The sequence below is a fragment of the Bos javanicus genome, chromosome 8, assembly GCF_032452875.1.
Source record: "Bos javanicus breed banteng chromosome 8, ARS-OSU_banteng_1.0, whole genome shotgun sequence".
NCBI lineage: Eukaryota > Metazoa > Chordata > Mammalia > Artiodactyla > Bovidae > Bos > Bos javanicus.
Genome location: NC_083875.1, coordinates 104,013,743 through 104,029,769, shown reverse-complemented (window position 1 = coordinate 104,029,769; position 16,027 = coordinate 104,013,743). Strand labels below are relative to the sequence as shown.

The window sequence follows — 16,027 nt, the reverse complement described above, 5'->3', positions numbered from 1 at the left end:
CATGATCTTTCCACATCCCTCCCCAGCTCAAAACTTGACCTGCCTCCCCAGGGTGTGTCCTGTGACCCAGTAACACGCTGAGGCTGGATCTCCAAGGCCCTCCCCTGTTTAGCAGCAGATGATCTTTCTTCCCACCCGCTTTGAGGACCCTAGGTTCCTTCTCACCCCAGCCCCTCCCCACCAGTTGCTAAACTCCGAACTCCTCACTGCATCTCCAGCCCAGTATGGGGCCTGGCACCTGGGAGACCTTCTGGGAGTGCTGGTGGCCTAGACACGGATCCTCCACGGAGACTCTGAGGCCTTCCTGCCAGGATCCCCTAAGGAAGGAAGCCTCCCCCAGTGCGGGGCCCAAACCCCAGCTTCCACCCCATGGCTGTATCTCCAGACCCCACGGCATATACTCACTTTGGCTCCAGGGGGGCCAGGAAGGCCTGGATTTCCATAAGGCCCAGGAGGACCCTGAAAGGCAAAAGAGAAAAAGAGATGAGGGGAAAAGAGGAGCATCCCACTTCCTAAAGCAAGGCCTGGCACTTCCACCCGCCCGCTGGGTCTTCTCCACTAGCAGAGTCTCAGCAGTATGGCCACAGCAGCTGCTTGCAGAAAGGCTCTCTTGATGCCTGGCCCTGTGCTCAGCTCTTTCTGTGCATCACCTCATTCTATCTTTTTAACCCACAAGATAGGTGCTACCATGATTCCCATTTTCAAGACGAGGAAGCTGCCATCCAGAGAGTTTTACAACTTTCCCAGGTCACATGGCTGCTAAGGGACAAACCTCAGATGTGCAGCTTCCAAGCACAAGCCCTTGAATTGGATCACCTCTCCATACTCTCTGCACCTGGCCCCACCAGCCCCTCCCACACTTGCTTCCTTCGACTCAGAGCACACTCAGCTACTGGCTGCCCTGCCCCACGCCTGGTACTTCCTCCTCACATTGCCTATGCCCTGCTGTTCCATCATCTGGAATGCCTTTCCTATCCATCACCTCCAGATGAAATCCAACCCATCCTTCAAGACTTGGCTTTAACGCCACTTCCTCCAGGGAACCTTCTGGGACTCCTCCTGCTTAAGGGAAACTCTCCACCCTTCAGACTCCAACTGGACTCTGCACGAGCCTCTGGAGCTGCACGCGCAGTCAAGGGAGTACTCGGCCTCCTCTGAACAAGGGCGTGTCTCTTCTATGGCCACCACGGTAGTCAGAGCTCTCTCCCTTAGATTTCTACGTGTTCTGAGCTTACAGAGTCCCTCGGGGACCATGAAACAGCTGGGAAGACTAAACCCAGAGAGTCAAAGGGTCTTCGCCAAGGTCACACAGCAGAGTGGTGGCCAAACAAGGGCTGGAACCTAGTTTGTTGGCTTCAAGTCCAAGGCTTATTCGTGGCACTAGATTTTCCCAGGCCATATTTGAACGTCCCTTATAACAGCTGGGGCCTTATGTCCACTTTCTCTGCAAAGGCCCCGGGCTAGCATCCTGCAGCCCAGTAATATAAACAGAGTCCTAAGAGTCAACTACTTTCCGAGAGTCTTCGTCCAATAGGAATAATCTGAGGCACTAAGGGTGGGGACAGGCACCTCAAGGGTGCCCCCTACCACAACAGCCTCCAGACACACTGCCCTCATCCGTGGCCCCTCTTGACTAATCTGGCTGTGTATGAATTCGCCTCCTTCCTCTCGCTTCAAGGCCAACTTCCCAGCTGCAGCCTATCACTCTCCGCCCAAGGCACCTCCCTCTTCCTTCATGCCTGAGCTGGGACCCTCCCCTTCCCCGTCCATGTCAAGGAGGAACCGAGTTCAGACGCTCACTCAGCCTAGGGGATTTATAACGGTGTCATGGGTAACCTCCAAAATAATCAGCCCTCCAGCCCCTTCCTGATATTTCACCAGATGCTATATCCTGGCAACTAGATGCAACCTGGTCCCAGCTCTGGGTCTCCCCTCTCCCCAGGCTCAGTCTCCCCATCAATTCCATGAATGACGGGAAACTCATGGTCTCTAAGGAATCTGGAAGACCTCAGAGCTTCACCCCAGTCTGGGCTCCTGGGATCTAAGCTCAGAGCTCAACCTGAATTTGGAAAAGGTTAGACGAAGGATGTTTGAGGAGGGGACGCTCGCATCCAGTACCCCAGAACCAGATGAGGTAGACAAGGTGGACAAGGTCAGGAATGACTACTTCTCCCCACTTGTGCCCCCAGCTGCCCAAAGGTGGAGGGCTAGAGCACCCGCTACCCCTCAGGGAGGTGGGGGCTTCCTGCTTTCCCACCCCCACCTTCATTCCCCTCTCCAGCCATTGCCTTGCAGAGAAATGAACTGCATAGTTGACTGGGAGCCAAGCAGACTGCTTCTACAAACGCTGCAGCCCAGAAAGCTGAGTGGAGGAAGGCTGAGGGATTCCCCTGGTTGGGCCAGGGAGTACGCAGAGGTGGAGAGGGCCAAGCCACGGAGGCTTGGGGAACCTCAGGTAAGGCCCAGCCCCCTCCCAGAGCCCCAGAGCCATCATCTGTACAGGGGAACTGGGATTGCTTAGTCCCAGCATTGTATTATCTTTGGAATTTTACGATCTATGGAATTTCCCATCTAGAAACAGGGTGATGGGCTCCAGGGAGAGGGGGGAGTCCTCCAAGAGCCTGAAAGGAATGTCAGGAGAGTCATTCCCTCACTTGAAGAACTTCAGAGCTGGGAGGAATCTTGGCAGGAAATGCCTTACCAGGATCCCATGTTTTAAAAATGCAGTAACTGAGCCCCACAATAGGGAAAGGACTTGCCTAAGATCACACAGCTTCTTGAGGGGAAATACTCTTTTTTTCTTTTGTATTGGGGTATAGCCAATTAGCAAACAATGTTGTGACAGTTACCAGTGAATAGTAAAGGAACTCAACCATACATGTACATGCATCCATTCTCTCATGGGAAATGTTCTTGACTCCTAGACTAGAACCCATCAGCAACCATTTGCCCAGCACATTCTGATGCAGGAGACTTTGCTAGGCATCAGGTAAGAAAGAACAATCAATAGGACCTGTCTCTGGCCCAGAGGGGCTCAGCTAAGTAGAAGGGAAAAGCAGCACAACAGGTAGTTTAAGGTCATCGGCTCTGCAGTCAGACTGTCCAGGTTCAATCTGGGCTCTAGCGTTTACTCCATGCTTGGCCTTAGTCAAAGTAACTGCATCTTTCTGCACCTCAGTTTCCTCACCTGTAAAATGGGGATAATGCTGGAACTTATTTTCAGGAAGGCTAGAAAGCTGGGAGGGGATCCTGCATATGCCACCCAGGTGACAGGGTTCAGTGGCCAGTGTGAGTTTTCTACCGAGGAATCCGGGCAGTTAACTGCCACAGGAGCTCCAAGAAGAAGGTGATCATCAGAAAAGGAGGGAGCATTTGATCTGAGCCATGGATGGAGGAGGAGTTTGCAAAGGAGGATATGTCGGGTCAGGAGGACAGTCCTACAGAAGCTGGGAGCTCAGGAGGAGTTTAGAGACCCAGACAGATTGCCAGTACCTGGGATGCTAGGTCCTGGGGCCTCATCCTGGTCCCAGGCAACAAGGTCCCTTGGCCAGCAGTGTCCATGATATCTCTGTGGTCCCCAGCTCTGGGCAAGTGCTCCATGGAGACTCCAAAGCCAGGAGGAAATGCCACTTCAGACAGCAGATTCCAGAGTCCTGGGCCCAGGGAGCACAGGGCCAGGTCTGGAGGGAACTAGGGCTCGAGTAATTGCATAACCAGAACCATCCGCTGGGCTCAGAGCTAAAAATATGCCCCAGGCAGCTATCTCTGCCAGGGCCTCGCCAGGCACCCAGCGTGGGAAAGGCTGATTCAGCCTGGGCACAGATGCCAGGCGCCATGGGTCTGAGCCCCCTTGGGAAAAGGAGAGATTTCTCTCCAAGAGGACCCTCAGGAGTCCCCGCATCATATGGTTAGGAGCTGGGTTCGAGTCCTGGCTCTTCCATTTCTTAGTTATTCGGTTTTCTCATCCCTAAATGAGAGTGATCATACTGGCCCATGGGGGCCCTAGAAGGAGAGGGGATCAAATAAGGCAGCGTTAAGTGACACGCCAGGCATAACAGACCAGAGCTATTAATATTTTCCACTCCGAGGTTCAGGCTAGCTCCTATCAGCCACCAAAGCCCTGCCAAGCCATCCTCCAGACTCTAATTGAACCTCTCAGCATGGGGAGCTCACCCCATCCCTGGGATGGCCCATCTGGTTGCCTCTGGCAGCATCCTACCCCAGGTTGGCCCAGCAGAGATGGGAAGACGGATGCAAGGGTCATGCTCTTCCAAGTCAGCTTTTTTCCCAGCCAAACACCAAAGCCCATCAGCTGAGGGGATGTGATCTGCAGAAACCCCTACTCTACTCCAGGCTGCCCAGGGTGATACCCACAATGGACAGCTGAGACCCTGAAAGAGGTTCTCACTTTCCCATGCCTCGTCTGGACACCCAGTGACCCCTAAAAGCCCCATGTCCACTCCAATGGACTAAGAGGAAAAGGATGCCAGAGAGCATGAGTACATGCAGCAAAGCTGGGGCTCCAGGGACAAAGAGATGCAGGACACAGAACCAACCAGAACTCAAGCACAGTGTGTGAGCACTTACCCGAGGGCCCCGTGCGCCAGGGGGTCCAGGAAGCCCAGGCAGTCCAGGGGGACCCTGAATAAAAAGCAAGAAGATAGCATCAGTGCCACATGGCAGAATAGAATGGGATCAGGTAGTCATTCAACAAACTTGTGCAGAGCTCTGGGCATGGAGACCCCATAGCTGAGAAGAGAGGTCCCTTGAGGTCCTAGCCAGAGGAATTCTGCTCTTTGGGGTTTTCCGGTCTTTGCAGCTGTTGTTTCTTGGTCTCTGAAGCTCTCATCTTTCATTACATAGTTAACTCAGGGTATCACCTCCTCCAGGAAGCCTTCTTTGATCCCTTCCCCCAAGTTGGGCCAAGTCCCCTCTATCCCTCTGCTTTAAAGGCCACTGTATTTTATTTGGGGAATTGTCTGCTTAGAAGCCTGCTCTCCCACTAGACCATGGTCTCCTCAAAGGAATTAATGGGATATGAGTCATCTCTCTCTCCCCAAGCCTCAGCCAAATGTTTGAGAAACTAAAACAGCAAAAGACCTCAGAGTTCAGCCAAGTTCTCTGCAGAGCTTGAGCAGAGAAGGGACCTGTCCAAGGTCACACCAGCATCTCTGAGTCACACACAGAGAGTCAGTGTCACTAAAGGATGTACGCAAAGGCTTTCGGGTTCAATTCCCAGTGCTGCCACCTACCAGCTGGGTTTGGGCAGGTTCCTTAACCATCCTGTGCCTATAAAATCGGGCAATAATACCCTTCTCATCGGATTATGGAGAAGGCAATGGCCACCCACTCCAGTACTCTTGCCTGGAAAATCCCATGGACAGAGGAGCCTGGTAGGCTGCAGTCCATGGGGCCGCTGGGAGTCGGACATGACTGAGTGACTTCACTTTCAACTTTTTACTTTCATGCATTGGAGAAGGAAATGGCAACCCACTCCAATGTTCTTGCCTGGAGAATCCCAGGGACGGAGGAGCCTGGTGGGCTGCCGTCTCTGGGGTTGCACAGAGTCGGACACAACTGAAGCGACTTAGCAGCAGCAGCAGCATCGGATTATTGCGAAGGTGAAACAAGATGGTGAACATAACACAGCGCCTAGTATGCAACTGTCACTCAAACGTCCCACCTAGTCCAGGGGTCATAGCCGGGTGCAGCCTTCATCATCACCCTCCGAGAACCTGCATCACCTCCTTCACTTGTCTCCTCAACCTCCACCCTCTGCCCTCTCCAGTCTTCCTCCACACAGCCAGGTTCACCTTCCCAAGGCATCTCCCGGCTCAACACCACTCGGTGGCCCCCCATTTCCCCAATAAGACAGGCCCAATCCTGCCACGTGGCATTCAGGGAGCACTTGCGTGTTCTCAGTTCTCTTCCTTCCCATAGGAAGCGAGGCACCCGAGCAGACTTGCTGAGCCGCAAGCTGACCGTTATTCAAATCCCGGTCTCGCTATTGGAGACTTGGCACAGGGCCTTCGGCCTGAGTCTCCGCGGCTGTCCTGCACCACGGCTACTGTCCTGCCTACATCAGAGGCGTAAAGGAGGATTAACTAAGTGCCTGATGTAAAGAACTGAACGCAGAACTTTCAAAGGAAGCCAGGCTTTCGAGGATGTGTGAGGCCTGGGGAATTCATTTGTTTCAAATAACCATCAATGAGATTCCAGGTTTCCTGCCCAGAGTTAGAATCGGTGTTGAAAACCCAGTACGATTTGGCTGGTAATTAATCCAGATCTCACACTGGGCAGCCTCGGCTCACAGTTCTGGTTTGTGAACACCATGTGCTTGCTCGTCCGTGAAAAAAAAATCAGAAGAGAGAGCCAGACAGGCAGATATGGGGACCAAGGCCCCTGGGTCACTGGAAAGAGCCCCAGCTGGAGGGAGGGGGGCTGCTGCATGACCTCAGGCAAGTCCTGGGCACCTCAAGCCTCCAAGTACCTCTGGCCAAACTGGCAGCCGGCAGCGTTCCTTCCATCCAGAGCCTAGGGGTTGGGTAGACAGTTTCTAGTCTTCTATCTACCACTGCAGGTTTGAGAATCAAGGCCAGCCTACTCTCTGCTTCTCCCTGAGGAGCAGTAGAATGCAGTATAAGACAGGGCCCTGGGGCCACACTGGGCACCCCCTCCTACTAGCTAAGTGGCTTTGGCTGAATTCTTTCCAGTTTCCAAGGCTTCACTCCTTCACTGTAAAATGAGGCTGCAAGAGCACCTCGCTGACAGATAATCTATAAAAAGTGCTAATCCTGGTGCCTGGCACACAGTTCATGCCCAGAAAGTTAGTGCTGTTTCTGTTAAGCAAGCTGCTGGAAATTCCCCAGCTCAAAATGTCAAGCCACCTTCCTCAGCATCTGTTTTGGGGGAGAGCAAAAGATTTCCCTTCCTGGAAGGCCCTTCCTCAGCCTTCCTCTTCCAAATGACCCAGAATCAAAGGAAAATGCCAGGGGCTGACGCCAAGCATTCCCGTAGGTATCATTCTCATGACCAAGCCCTTTTCACAGATGAGAAACCAGAGAGAGGCTCAGAGAGGCAGAGTGATTTACTCCAGGCCACACAGCTCACAGAAGCTGGGTTTGACTTCTCCTATCCTGGGGAGCACCACACAATCTTGGCCAGGTGCGTTGTAACCAGGTGTGCAAACCTGGGCAAGTCCCCTCTCCTCTGTAGGCATCTGTGAAATGAACATCCCAGAACCTCCCCAACACTGGGCATCTCCTGAATTTCTGGGTGGTGATGATTTCCTCTTCTAGGTTATTCGGAGGGAGAGAAAAGGTGAGATCACGCCCAGCTTCCAGAGAAGGTGGCCAAGGCCCAGTGGGGTGAGGCTGGGGTAGCGCTCCACTGAGGGACAGTCTCTGCGGGGTGTAGCTCCCTGGTGGACCCTGGGAGGGCCGCTACTGCAGAGGCCTGAACACACCCTCTTGGCAAGTTTCCTGCCCCAGAAACGGGGGCATCCAGCCTGGAGTCTGACCTCATCCCCAACATCTGAGGAGCAGACTCTAAGTGCCAGTCAGGACCCATGGCCCAGCCTGGTGACGTCAGTTACAGCCACACTCCTTGACATGGCAGCCCGGCTGCCCAGCCACATTCCCAGGTCCCACCCTCCCACACTCAGTGAGGCTGGATGCCCCCTGCCCCTCTCGCTTGATCCAAGACCCTGCCTGCTCCCCATGCAGTGGAAAATTGCTGCCACTTCTTTCCAAGGCCTGAAGCCTGAGCGAGTGACTCTGGGATGATTCACGAGGCCGGGGTGGGATTTTTCCACTCCACGCTGCAAACAACGGGGCCTCTGAGAGGGCCTGGAGCTGAGGGGGAGGGGCGCCAGGGCCGCAGGCCTGTCTGGGGGAGGTGGGCGAGGCCTGGACTCGGGGCTCGTGCAAACAGAGCCATGGACACAACCAAGCAGCCGCTCCGGGCTTTCCCCAAGGGTCCCGGCCCCCAGCAGCCAGGCCTCGGGGAACCCCATCCCACGGAACAAGTCCACCCTTGTGTCCAGCTACAATAGCCCGCCTGCCAAGCCTTGCAGAAGGAAGGAAGTCCTGGCTGGCCTGGCCCCTGGCAGCAAGCAAGAGAGGTTTCGCAGGCCTGGGACCTGGGAGACCCGAGTCCAGTCCTGACTGTGCTGCTAACATCTGGGTGACCCTGAGCAATGCCCTTTCATTCTCAGGACTCTGCTCGGTGCCTGTAGCCAGGTGGGGGGAGGCAGGGGATCTCAAAAGGCTCCTCCATCGCTAACTATCTGAGCTCAAGATTATTCCCAAGGTTAGCCCACAGGGCGCTGAGCTCTCCCCAGTCTCTGTTCTAGGGAAGGGCCTACTGGGACAGGGCTTTTCAGTGAGGCCTTGAGCAAATTGCTTCATCTCCCTGTGCCTCCTGGCCTCAGTTTGCCCCACTGTAAAATGGGAATACAATAGCCATTTCCCACCCCCCCCTCCAAGATAACGTGTATGTGTGCCGGGTATTCTCCATTCGCTCTCCAACTCCATTCTGTGTCCTGGGAAGCCCCCATCTACAGGCCGCACCCCCAGGCTTCTGGCTGAGTCTTGTCAACGGGAGGGCCCAGCAAGAAACTGCAGAGTAGAAAGAGAGGGTGGGTGGGGTATTTCTCTCCCTTCTCCCTCCTTGCTGTGTTTGGTTCCAGCTCCTGTCGGAGACCCCAGTTCATGTTTTAATGCACTGGCTTGTGGCAATACCTTCCCCTCCTCTTGCACCTTCAGGTGGGACCCCATGTGCTTCTCCAGCCCCTGTTGATTCCCCTGATGGTGCCCGCACCTCTGTAAACAGTCACTTCCTTAAACTCCGCTCAGTTACACTGTTCCCTGCCTGGGCCACAGGATACAGCATGCAAACTGCTCCACACAGAGCCTGGCACGCAGCAGGAGCTCAAAAAGGACACGCCAAAGACAAAGCAAACACTTCTCTATTCTCCTGCGTCCTAGATGATGCCAGCATAAGGGGTAAACGACTCAAGATCTAGTTCTAATTCCTAACCGCCAGCAGCATAAAGGCCCTCCTATGCCAGAAGCTCTTGGCTCTCTCAGGGTGACAATGCCCCTGCCTCAGCCATCAGCACATTCATAACCAGCCACAACTATCCAGATTCTAATGTTGGAGGCAGACAACCCACCCAGCCCTGGAAAAGTAGGTGGTACCATACCCTCTTTTTACAGAGGTAAAAACTAAGATTCAGAGAGGTCAACTGACTTGCCAAAGGTCACACAGCACCTAGCACCCGGAAGGCACTCATTCAACATCTGTTGAAAGAAGGAAAAGATGGCTGGATAAGGAAATGGTTCAAACTCAGGTCATTCCAAATTCTGTGTGCTTTTGCACTCCACATGCCTTCTTACCCCACCGGCAGCAGAGATCTGTGTAACTTCAAAGAGCCTGGCCTGCATGTCAGGACAACCTGTTTTTCGTACGGATCAAATTCCTTCATTCATCTCCTAGATAGTCATGGAGTATCTGCTGCGGGCCAGGCGCTCAGCCGGGTCTCCCTGAGGTGACGCTTGGAAAAAGTGCAAGGGCGTGCAAATGCCAGCGGCCTGAGCGTGAATAAATAAGGCCTTGACTCGCCTCCTCCTGGGCGTGGGGCTTCTGTGCAGCTTCTGTGCAGCTTCTGTGAACCACAGCCTCCCCGCCCCTACTGACCCGAGGCCAAGCTCAGCTTTTCCATGCTCCCCCCCCGCCACCCCGCCCGCTCACAGGGCTCCCACAGAGTTCCCTCTCGAAGTGGCTACAACTCCTGGCCAGCCTGGGCCCAGAGCTGTGCCTCAGCCTCTGCCAGTCTGTCCCGTGCCCCTTGAGATCCACGCAGAACAGGTCAGATACAGCCTTGAAAACCCTCTCAGGGGCTTCCCTAGTGGCTCAGTGGTAAAGAATCCTGCCTGTCGATGCAGGAGACACAGGTTCGATCCCTGGTCCAGGAAGATCCCACATGCGGTGCAGCAACCAAGTCCGTGTCCCACAGCTACTGAGACTGTGCTCTAGAGCCCGAGAGCCACAGCTACTGAGCCCACAAGCCACAGCTACTAAAGCCCGTGTACCCTAGAGCCCATGCTCTGCAACAAGAGAAGCCACTGCAATAAGCCCCCGTGCACAGCTAGAGAAAAGCCCGTGTAGCACTGCAGACCCAGCGCAGCCAAAAATAAACAAATAAAAATTATTTTTTCAAAAAAGGAAACAAAACCTTCTCAGGCTCTGAAAGGACCTGCAGTGAATTCTAAGAAGGGAATTCTCCCAAAGCCAGTCACAGAGGAGAGACAGCCTCAGGGAGAGGAAAGAAGTTCCCCATATCACCCAACAAATCTAGAACTCCCAGGCGGCCCTGGAGATCCCTCAACTTGCTTCCTCACAGGAGGTGGGAGCTATTATCCTCTTACATTCTGCAGAAACTGAAGCTTAGTGTGGGTAAGGGCTGCAGAGCTAGTAAGGAGTGGAGTCAGGATTTAAACCCAGATTGGTGTGTGCCCAGACTGGAGACAATTAAATCTCATGCCCGGGCACTGCAGCTTCCGTTCTGCTGAGGTTACATCCCAAATGTATATGAGGGTTCTGGGTGGGGACACGGGAGACGAGAAGAACACTTGTCTGAATCAGTTTTTGTCGCTATTGTTCAAAGACACCACTTTGATTAATAATTTCTGCTATCTGGTGAAATATAAATGACCAGCTTGCCACAGCAGACTGGACAAAGCTTCTAGAAGCTTCTTGGTTCCTACTAGAGTAAGATTAGGTTCCGAGCTGGGGGGCAGGCGGGATGAGGGGATTGCACGGGACGTCAGGCAGGATGGCACCCGGACAGACTGATGTCTTCCCTCTTGCCCTCATCTGTTCTGGGCTGGAAGAGCAGGAAGAGCCATGGTCCCCGCAGAAATTGCATCCCAGCTCCTCCTGCAAGATCATTCCGGGTGCCCTCAGCCAAGTCTTTTGTCTCCCCAGCCCTGGTCCTCTCCTTCGCAGCGCAGGGGTCAGGGCACACGTCCTACCCTCTGGACCCGTTTCTACAAGGTCCTAAAGGAGGATGCTACATGTGTGGAAATAACTCATGAATGCGCTAGGTATAGAAACAGAAGACGTTCTAGACACTGAGCACTCCACTTGAGGTCAAGGACATGGCCTCCCTCTCTCAAGCCCCCGGCCTCTAAGCCCTGAGTCCTGGCATCTCAGAGTGCACACTTAAGGGCTGGATTGCAACGTGCTGATCTTGGGGTCTGGAGCCGGGGCGTAAACTTCAGCTCGGCCTCCAACATGCTGTGTGGCTTCTGAGTGAACCCTGGCCCTTTCTGGACCCCGTCTCTAGGCTCCCCACCTGTACAACGGCGAGGGTGAATTGAATGAACCCCAAGCACCCATCCACGGAACAGGTCAACTCCAGCACCTTCTTTGATCAGGGTGGGAGGAGTTCCAGACCAGTTCTGGCAAGAGGCCTCACCTCCTGCTGACCTGCATCACTGAACTCCAGGAGGAGAGTCCACGGCTCAGGCAGCCGGAAATGCCCGAGGCAGAGCCTACACCCTGGGAACCTGCTCCTGCTCCAGCTCTGCAGGCTCGGCCATGGCCTCTCTCGCTCTACATCACACACAGCCCTGGGGGACAGGGTTGGCCCCCTTCACTCGGCAGGGTGGAGACCCTACACTTCACCCTCCTCTGTCAGAGGGGGACAATTCACCCCCTTTCAACCTCACAGCCAGCGAGGCTGGCAGCCCCACAGCTTGGGAGGCTAAGCTGTCATAGGCCAAAGGTACCTGGCGCCTGAGTAGGATTGGGTAGCCTGGAGCTGGGAGAAGTCTGCTTCCCTCGGCTCCCCGCTCCCTACCCTGCCAACTTCAGAATGCGGGACCTGAACAGAATGTTGACATAATTGCAAAGCAATGCATACAATTTCCATAAGTTCTACAATATGGTTATAATAAAAACGGACTCTCAGTCCCCTTGGAGACAGACTGAATAAATATTATTCCTCATGATTATTAAAACTCATTAAGTGTGTTTGTAAGGCCTGGGAATTCCCAGTATCTGCCAGTGTCTCCACGTTGCGGGGAGCCTAACCCCAAGCCCAGGGCCTGGCGGGAGACTCGACCCCGGGAAGGAGGAACCCACGAGGTGGTCATCTCCAAGGCAGAAGAGAGCGGAGGCCCGAGCTTTCTGGAAACTCCATCTCATCAATCCCCCCCACCCGGAGGAATTGGCCTCCAGCTGCAGAAAGGTCGTTGCCCCTGGAGACAGTCCCAGGCACGCTGGAGGCATCAAGCCCAAGACCGTCTCCTGCACATGGAATGTTCTTTCTCTCTCCCTTGATTGTTCGCGCTCACCCTGACCCTTCTTACCCCAAACTCTTCTACCAGGGCCCACAGATCAAATGTCTTACAGGAGCGAGCAGGTAAGAGAAACCAGATGAAAGGGCTGGGTTGGAAGACCAATCATGAGATGTGTGGACGAGTACAGACAAGAGCGGGCCTGTCCTGTCCAAGGAAGCAGCCGCAACCCGGCCACAGCCCATGGGCCACTGCCTCTCTCCCTTCTTCCAAGAAAAGCTGGTCACCCTGTCTTTTATAAGAAAGCTCTCACATTCAAAAAATATTAATCACTTATTAAATATTTTTAAACAAATGTTGCATGTGCCAAATAAAACATATTCAGGACTACCCATGGACAACCTTTGCCTGAAACTTGCGGACAAGCCAGGGGGCTGGAGGAGCTCTGGTCCAGGAGTCAGAGAGCTGGCCTTTGGGGACTGTGGGACCAGGGGCCAGTCAGTTCGTGGTTTTCCTTCAGCCACTCAACCTTTACAGTTATGTTAGCGAGCAGTCACCTGGGGCTTGGGCCAACCAAAGCCCAGAGATGCTCTTACCTGGAGGGGGCCACCAGACCCAAGTTCATCCCAGGGGACTACAGATCTGAGGCAGGATGTACAATTCATGAATATGGGAGAGATGGAGGCATGGGGGGACCCAGGTTCAAGTCGAGGCTCTGCCTGTAACCAGCTCTTCGGTCTGGCTTCTCTTCCTCTGCCCTGATCAAGAGCAACCACCCAACCACCCCTATCAGCTACTCAAGGTCCAAGCAGAACGCACACCCACCAACTCTTACCGGCAAACCACAGTCTCCCTTGGGTCCTGGAGGTCCCATCAGCAGCAGGAAAGGTGTGGGTCCCACCAGGTGGAAGAACGAATAGCCAGTACTCATGGGCTGGGGGCTGGAGGCCAGGAATCGCGCCGGGGCCAGCGCCGGGGCCGGGGTGGTCTGCTGCCTGGTCCGGGGCTGTCTGGGGCTGGACCCCCTTGTTGGATCGTTTAGCGGGACATCCCGGGCTGCCTTCCCAGATCTGAGTGGGACGGGCTTCCGGGGTCTGGCTTTCTTTGTGGCTTCTGATCCAGTGGGTTTCTTGCTTCCAGTGGAGGCTGAACCAGGAGCGAGAGTGGGAGGCATCGCTGTGGCCGGTGGCTGAGCGGTCCTGGGAGGGCTAGGACTGGGGACAGGTGATGGGGGCGGGACTGTGGGTGGGGGAGGTCTGTGTGTGCTGGTATGGGCAGGAGCCGGCTCACTGGCACGACTACTCATCTTGGCCTCAGCCTGGACTACTGGGGGCAAAGGCTTTTTAGAGGAGGCAGCAGCTGGAGGTAGGGGCCGGGCACTGGGTGGCGGGAGTCTGGGCATGCCGGGGTTCCTCTGGATCGGCTTCACTGTGGGACGGGAGACTTTGGCAGGAATGGGCTGGGAAGTAGGTAGCACCGGCTTCTTGGTGGGTGGGGCTGGCTTTGTGAAGGCAGGCAGAGCTGTCTTCTGGGTGGGGCGGGGGCTTCTGACTGGGGCAATTGAAGGAGAAAGGGCTGAAGGTGTGGCGGGGTGACTTTTGGAGGTCTTAGTGGCTGTGTTCTTCTGCAATGGCTGGACAGGTCTGGGGGAGCTGGCAGGAGAGACCGGGGACACGGGAGGAGGCCCTTCACTGACTGATAGCTTGGCAGGGGACAGAGGGGTCCAGGCTGGATGGGATGTGATGGGCTGGGGCGGGCGTGTGGTGCTAGTCCTCATGGGCTTGACGGGCACAGCAGGCACCACAGTCACCCCAGGCCCCCTGCCTGCCGGCCGTGACCCCAGGGCTGGCGTGGCAGTGGTCAGATTCTCCAGGCCCAACCGGGCGAGGTCGGTCTGGAAGGTGAGGAGTGTGCCAGAGTCTCGGGGGAAGAAGGGTCCCAGCTGGGGCCGGTAGGTGTCAGCCTGTCCACACTGCTTTCTCAGGTGGGTACAGTAATTGTGAGCGACCTGCGCCACGGGGTAGATACTGAACTGGCACAGGGCCCCCTCGAACTGGACCGCGTGCGGGCTCATCTTCCCAAAGAGGAACAAGCCGTCAGGGTCGAGCGCTGGGTCCCTGTGGAAAGGCAGCGAGACGGGCACCCGGTGCTGCCCGCAGGCCGTCACCAGGGTGACCGTGCGGCCGCGGAGCTCCAGGGCCAGGTGGTGCCAGCGCCCGTCGTGGACGTCGAGGTCGAAGGCCACGGAGCGCCGGGGCCCCAGGTGGACCACAGTCTTGCCGGGGAGGAACTGCAGGCCCAGCTGCAGCTTGCGCTTCCGGCTGCGGACGGCGAAGAGGAAGGCATGGTTCACCCGGTGGGAGCAGAGGCTGAGCACCAGCGCCAGCTCCGTGCCCAGGGCGGCGGGGAGGACGGCAGCCGTGGGAGCCTGGAGCCGGGCCCGCTGCGTGAAGATGAAGCCCGTCTGGAACGGGATGACCCCTGGGGGCGGGGGGCTCCGGCCGCCCACCGCCTTCGTCCAGCTGAGGCCCAGCTGCTGGAGGACGTCCACATCTGGAGAGGGAGGGCAGGAGGGGAGAGAGGGCAAGGTCAGGGCCTGCTTCCAGCCACAGCGACAGTGAGGACAGCCCACCCACTGCTGTCTGCCGCCCCGTGGCTGTGAATGACAGAGCAGAGCTGGAACCAGCCCCTTGCTGGGCTGTGTGATCCTGTGTATACACAGACCGTCCTTCACTTCCAATGCAGTTACAGCCCCATACAACAAATGTCACATCCTAAGCAAAGATGCACTTAATACATCTAACCTAGTGAACATCACAGTTTAGCCTAGCCTACCTTAAACTCAGAATACTTATTGTAAGTAAGGTTAAATTATCTCACACAAAGCCTGAAAGTTGCCCAGTCATGTCCAACTCTTTGTGACCCCATAGACTATACAGTCCATGGAATTCTCCAGGCCAGAATACTGGAGTGGGTAGCCTTTCCCTTCTCCAGGGGATATTCCCAACCCAGGGATGGAGCCCAGGTCTCCGGCATTGGGCAGATTCTCTGCCAGCTGAGCCACAAGGGAAGCCCAAGAATACTGGAGTGGGTAGCCTATCCCTTCTCCAGCGGATCTTCCTGACTCAGGAATCGAACCTGGGTCTCCTGCAATGCAGGTGAATTCTTTACCAACTGAGCTATCAGGGAAGCCCCCATACAAAGCCTATTTTACAACAAAGTGCTGAATATCTCATATAATATATTGAGTGCTATACTAAAATCAGGGCTTCTCTGGTGGCTCAGATGGTAAAGAATCCGCCTGCAGTGCAGAAGACCCAGGTTTGACCCCTGGGTCAGGAAGATCCCCTGGAGAAGGGAATGGCAACCCACTCCAGTATTCTTGCCTGGAGAATTCCATGGACAGAAGAGCCTGGTGGGCTATAGTCCATGTGGTCACAAAGAGTCGGACATGACTGAGCAACTATCTCACAGACACATACTAAAACCAAGAAACAGAACGATTGTGCCGATTCAGAGTGGTTTCAGTGTATGGGTTGTTTCCCTTTGTGACCCTATGGTCGACTCGGAGCTGTGGCTGCTGCCGCCCAGAGTCCCAAGAGACAAGCATACTACATATCGCTAGCCCAGGAGAAGACTAAAAAGATCAAGATCAAACACTCCAAGTACAGATTCACTTTTGCACCATCATTAAGTCAAAAAATCATAAATTGAATCATTCT

General features: G+C 55.0%; 1 protein-coding gene across 3 annotated transcripts in view; it reads right to left on the bottom strand.

Annotated features, from left to right (window-relative positions):
* COL27A1 (collagen type XXVII alpha 1 chain) overlaps window positions 1-16,027 on the bottom strand; it is a 152,899-nt gene that overhangs the window by 124,975 nt on the left and 11,897 nt on the right. For all 3 annotated transcript variants that reach the window (XM_061426616.1, XM_061426615.1, XM_061426617.1), the window contains exons 3-5: window positions 13,141-14,858; window positions 4,588-4,641; window positions 406-459 (exon numbers count right to left, since the gene is read on the bottom strand). In XM_061426616.1, coding sequence (XP_061282600.1) covers window positions 406-459; window positions 4,588-4,641; window positions 13,141-14,858 — 1,826 coding nt within the window. The remainder of the gene's footprint in view (window positions 1-405; window positions 460-4,587; window positions 4,642-13,140; window positions 14,859-16,027) is intronic.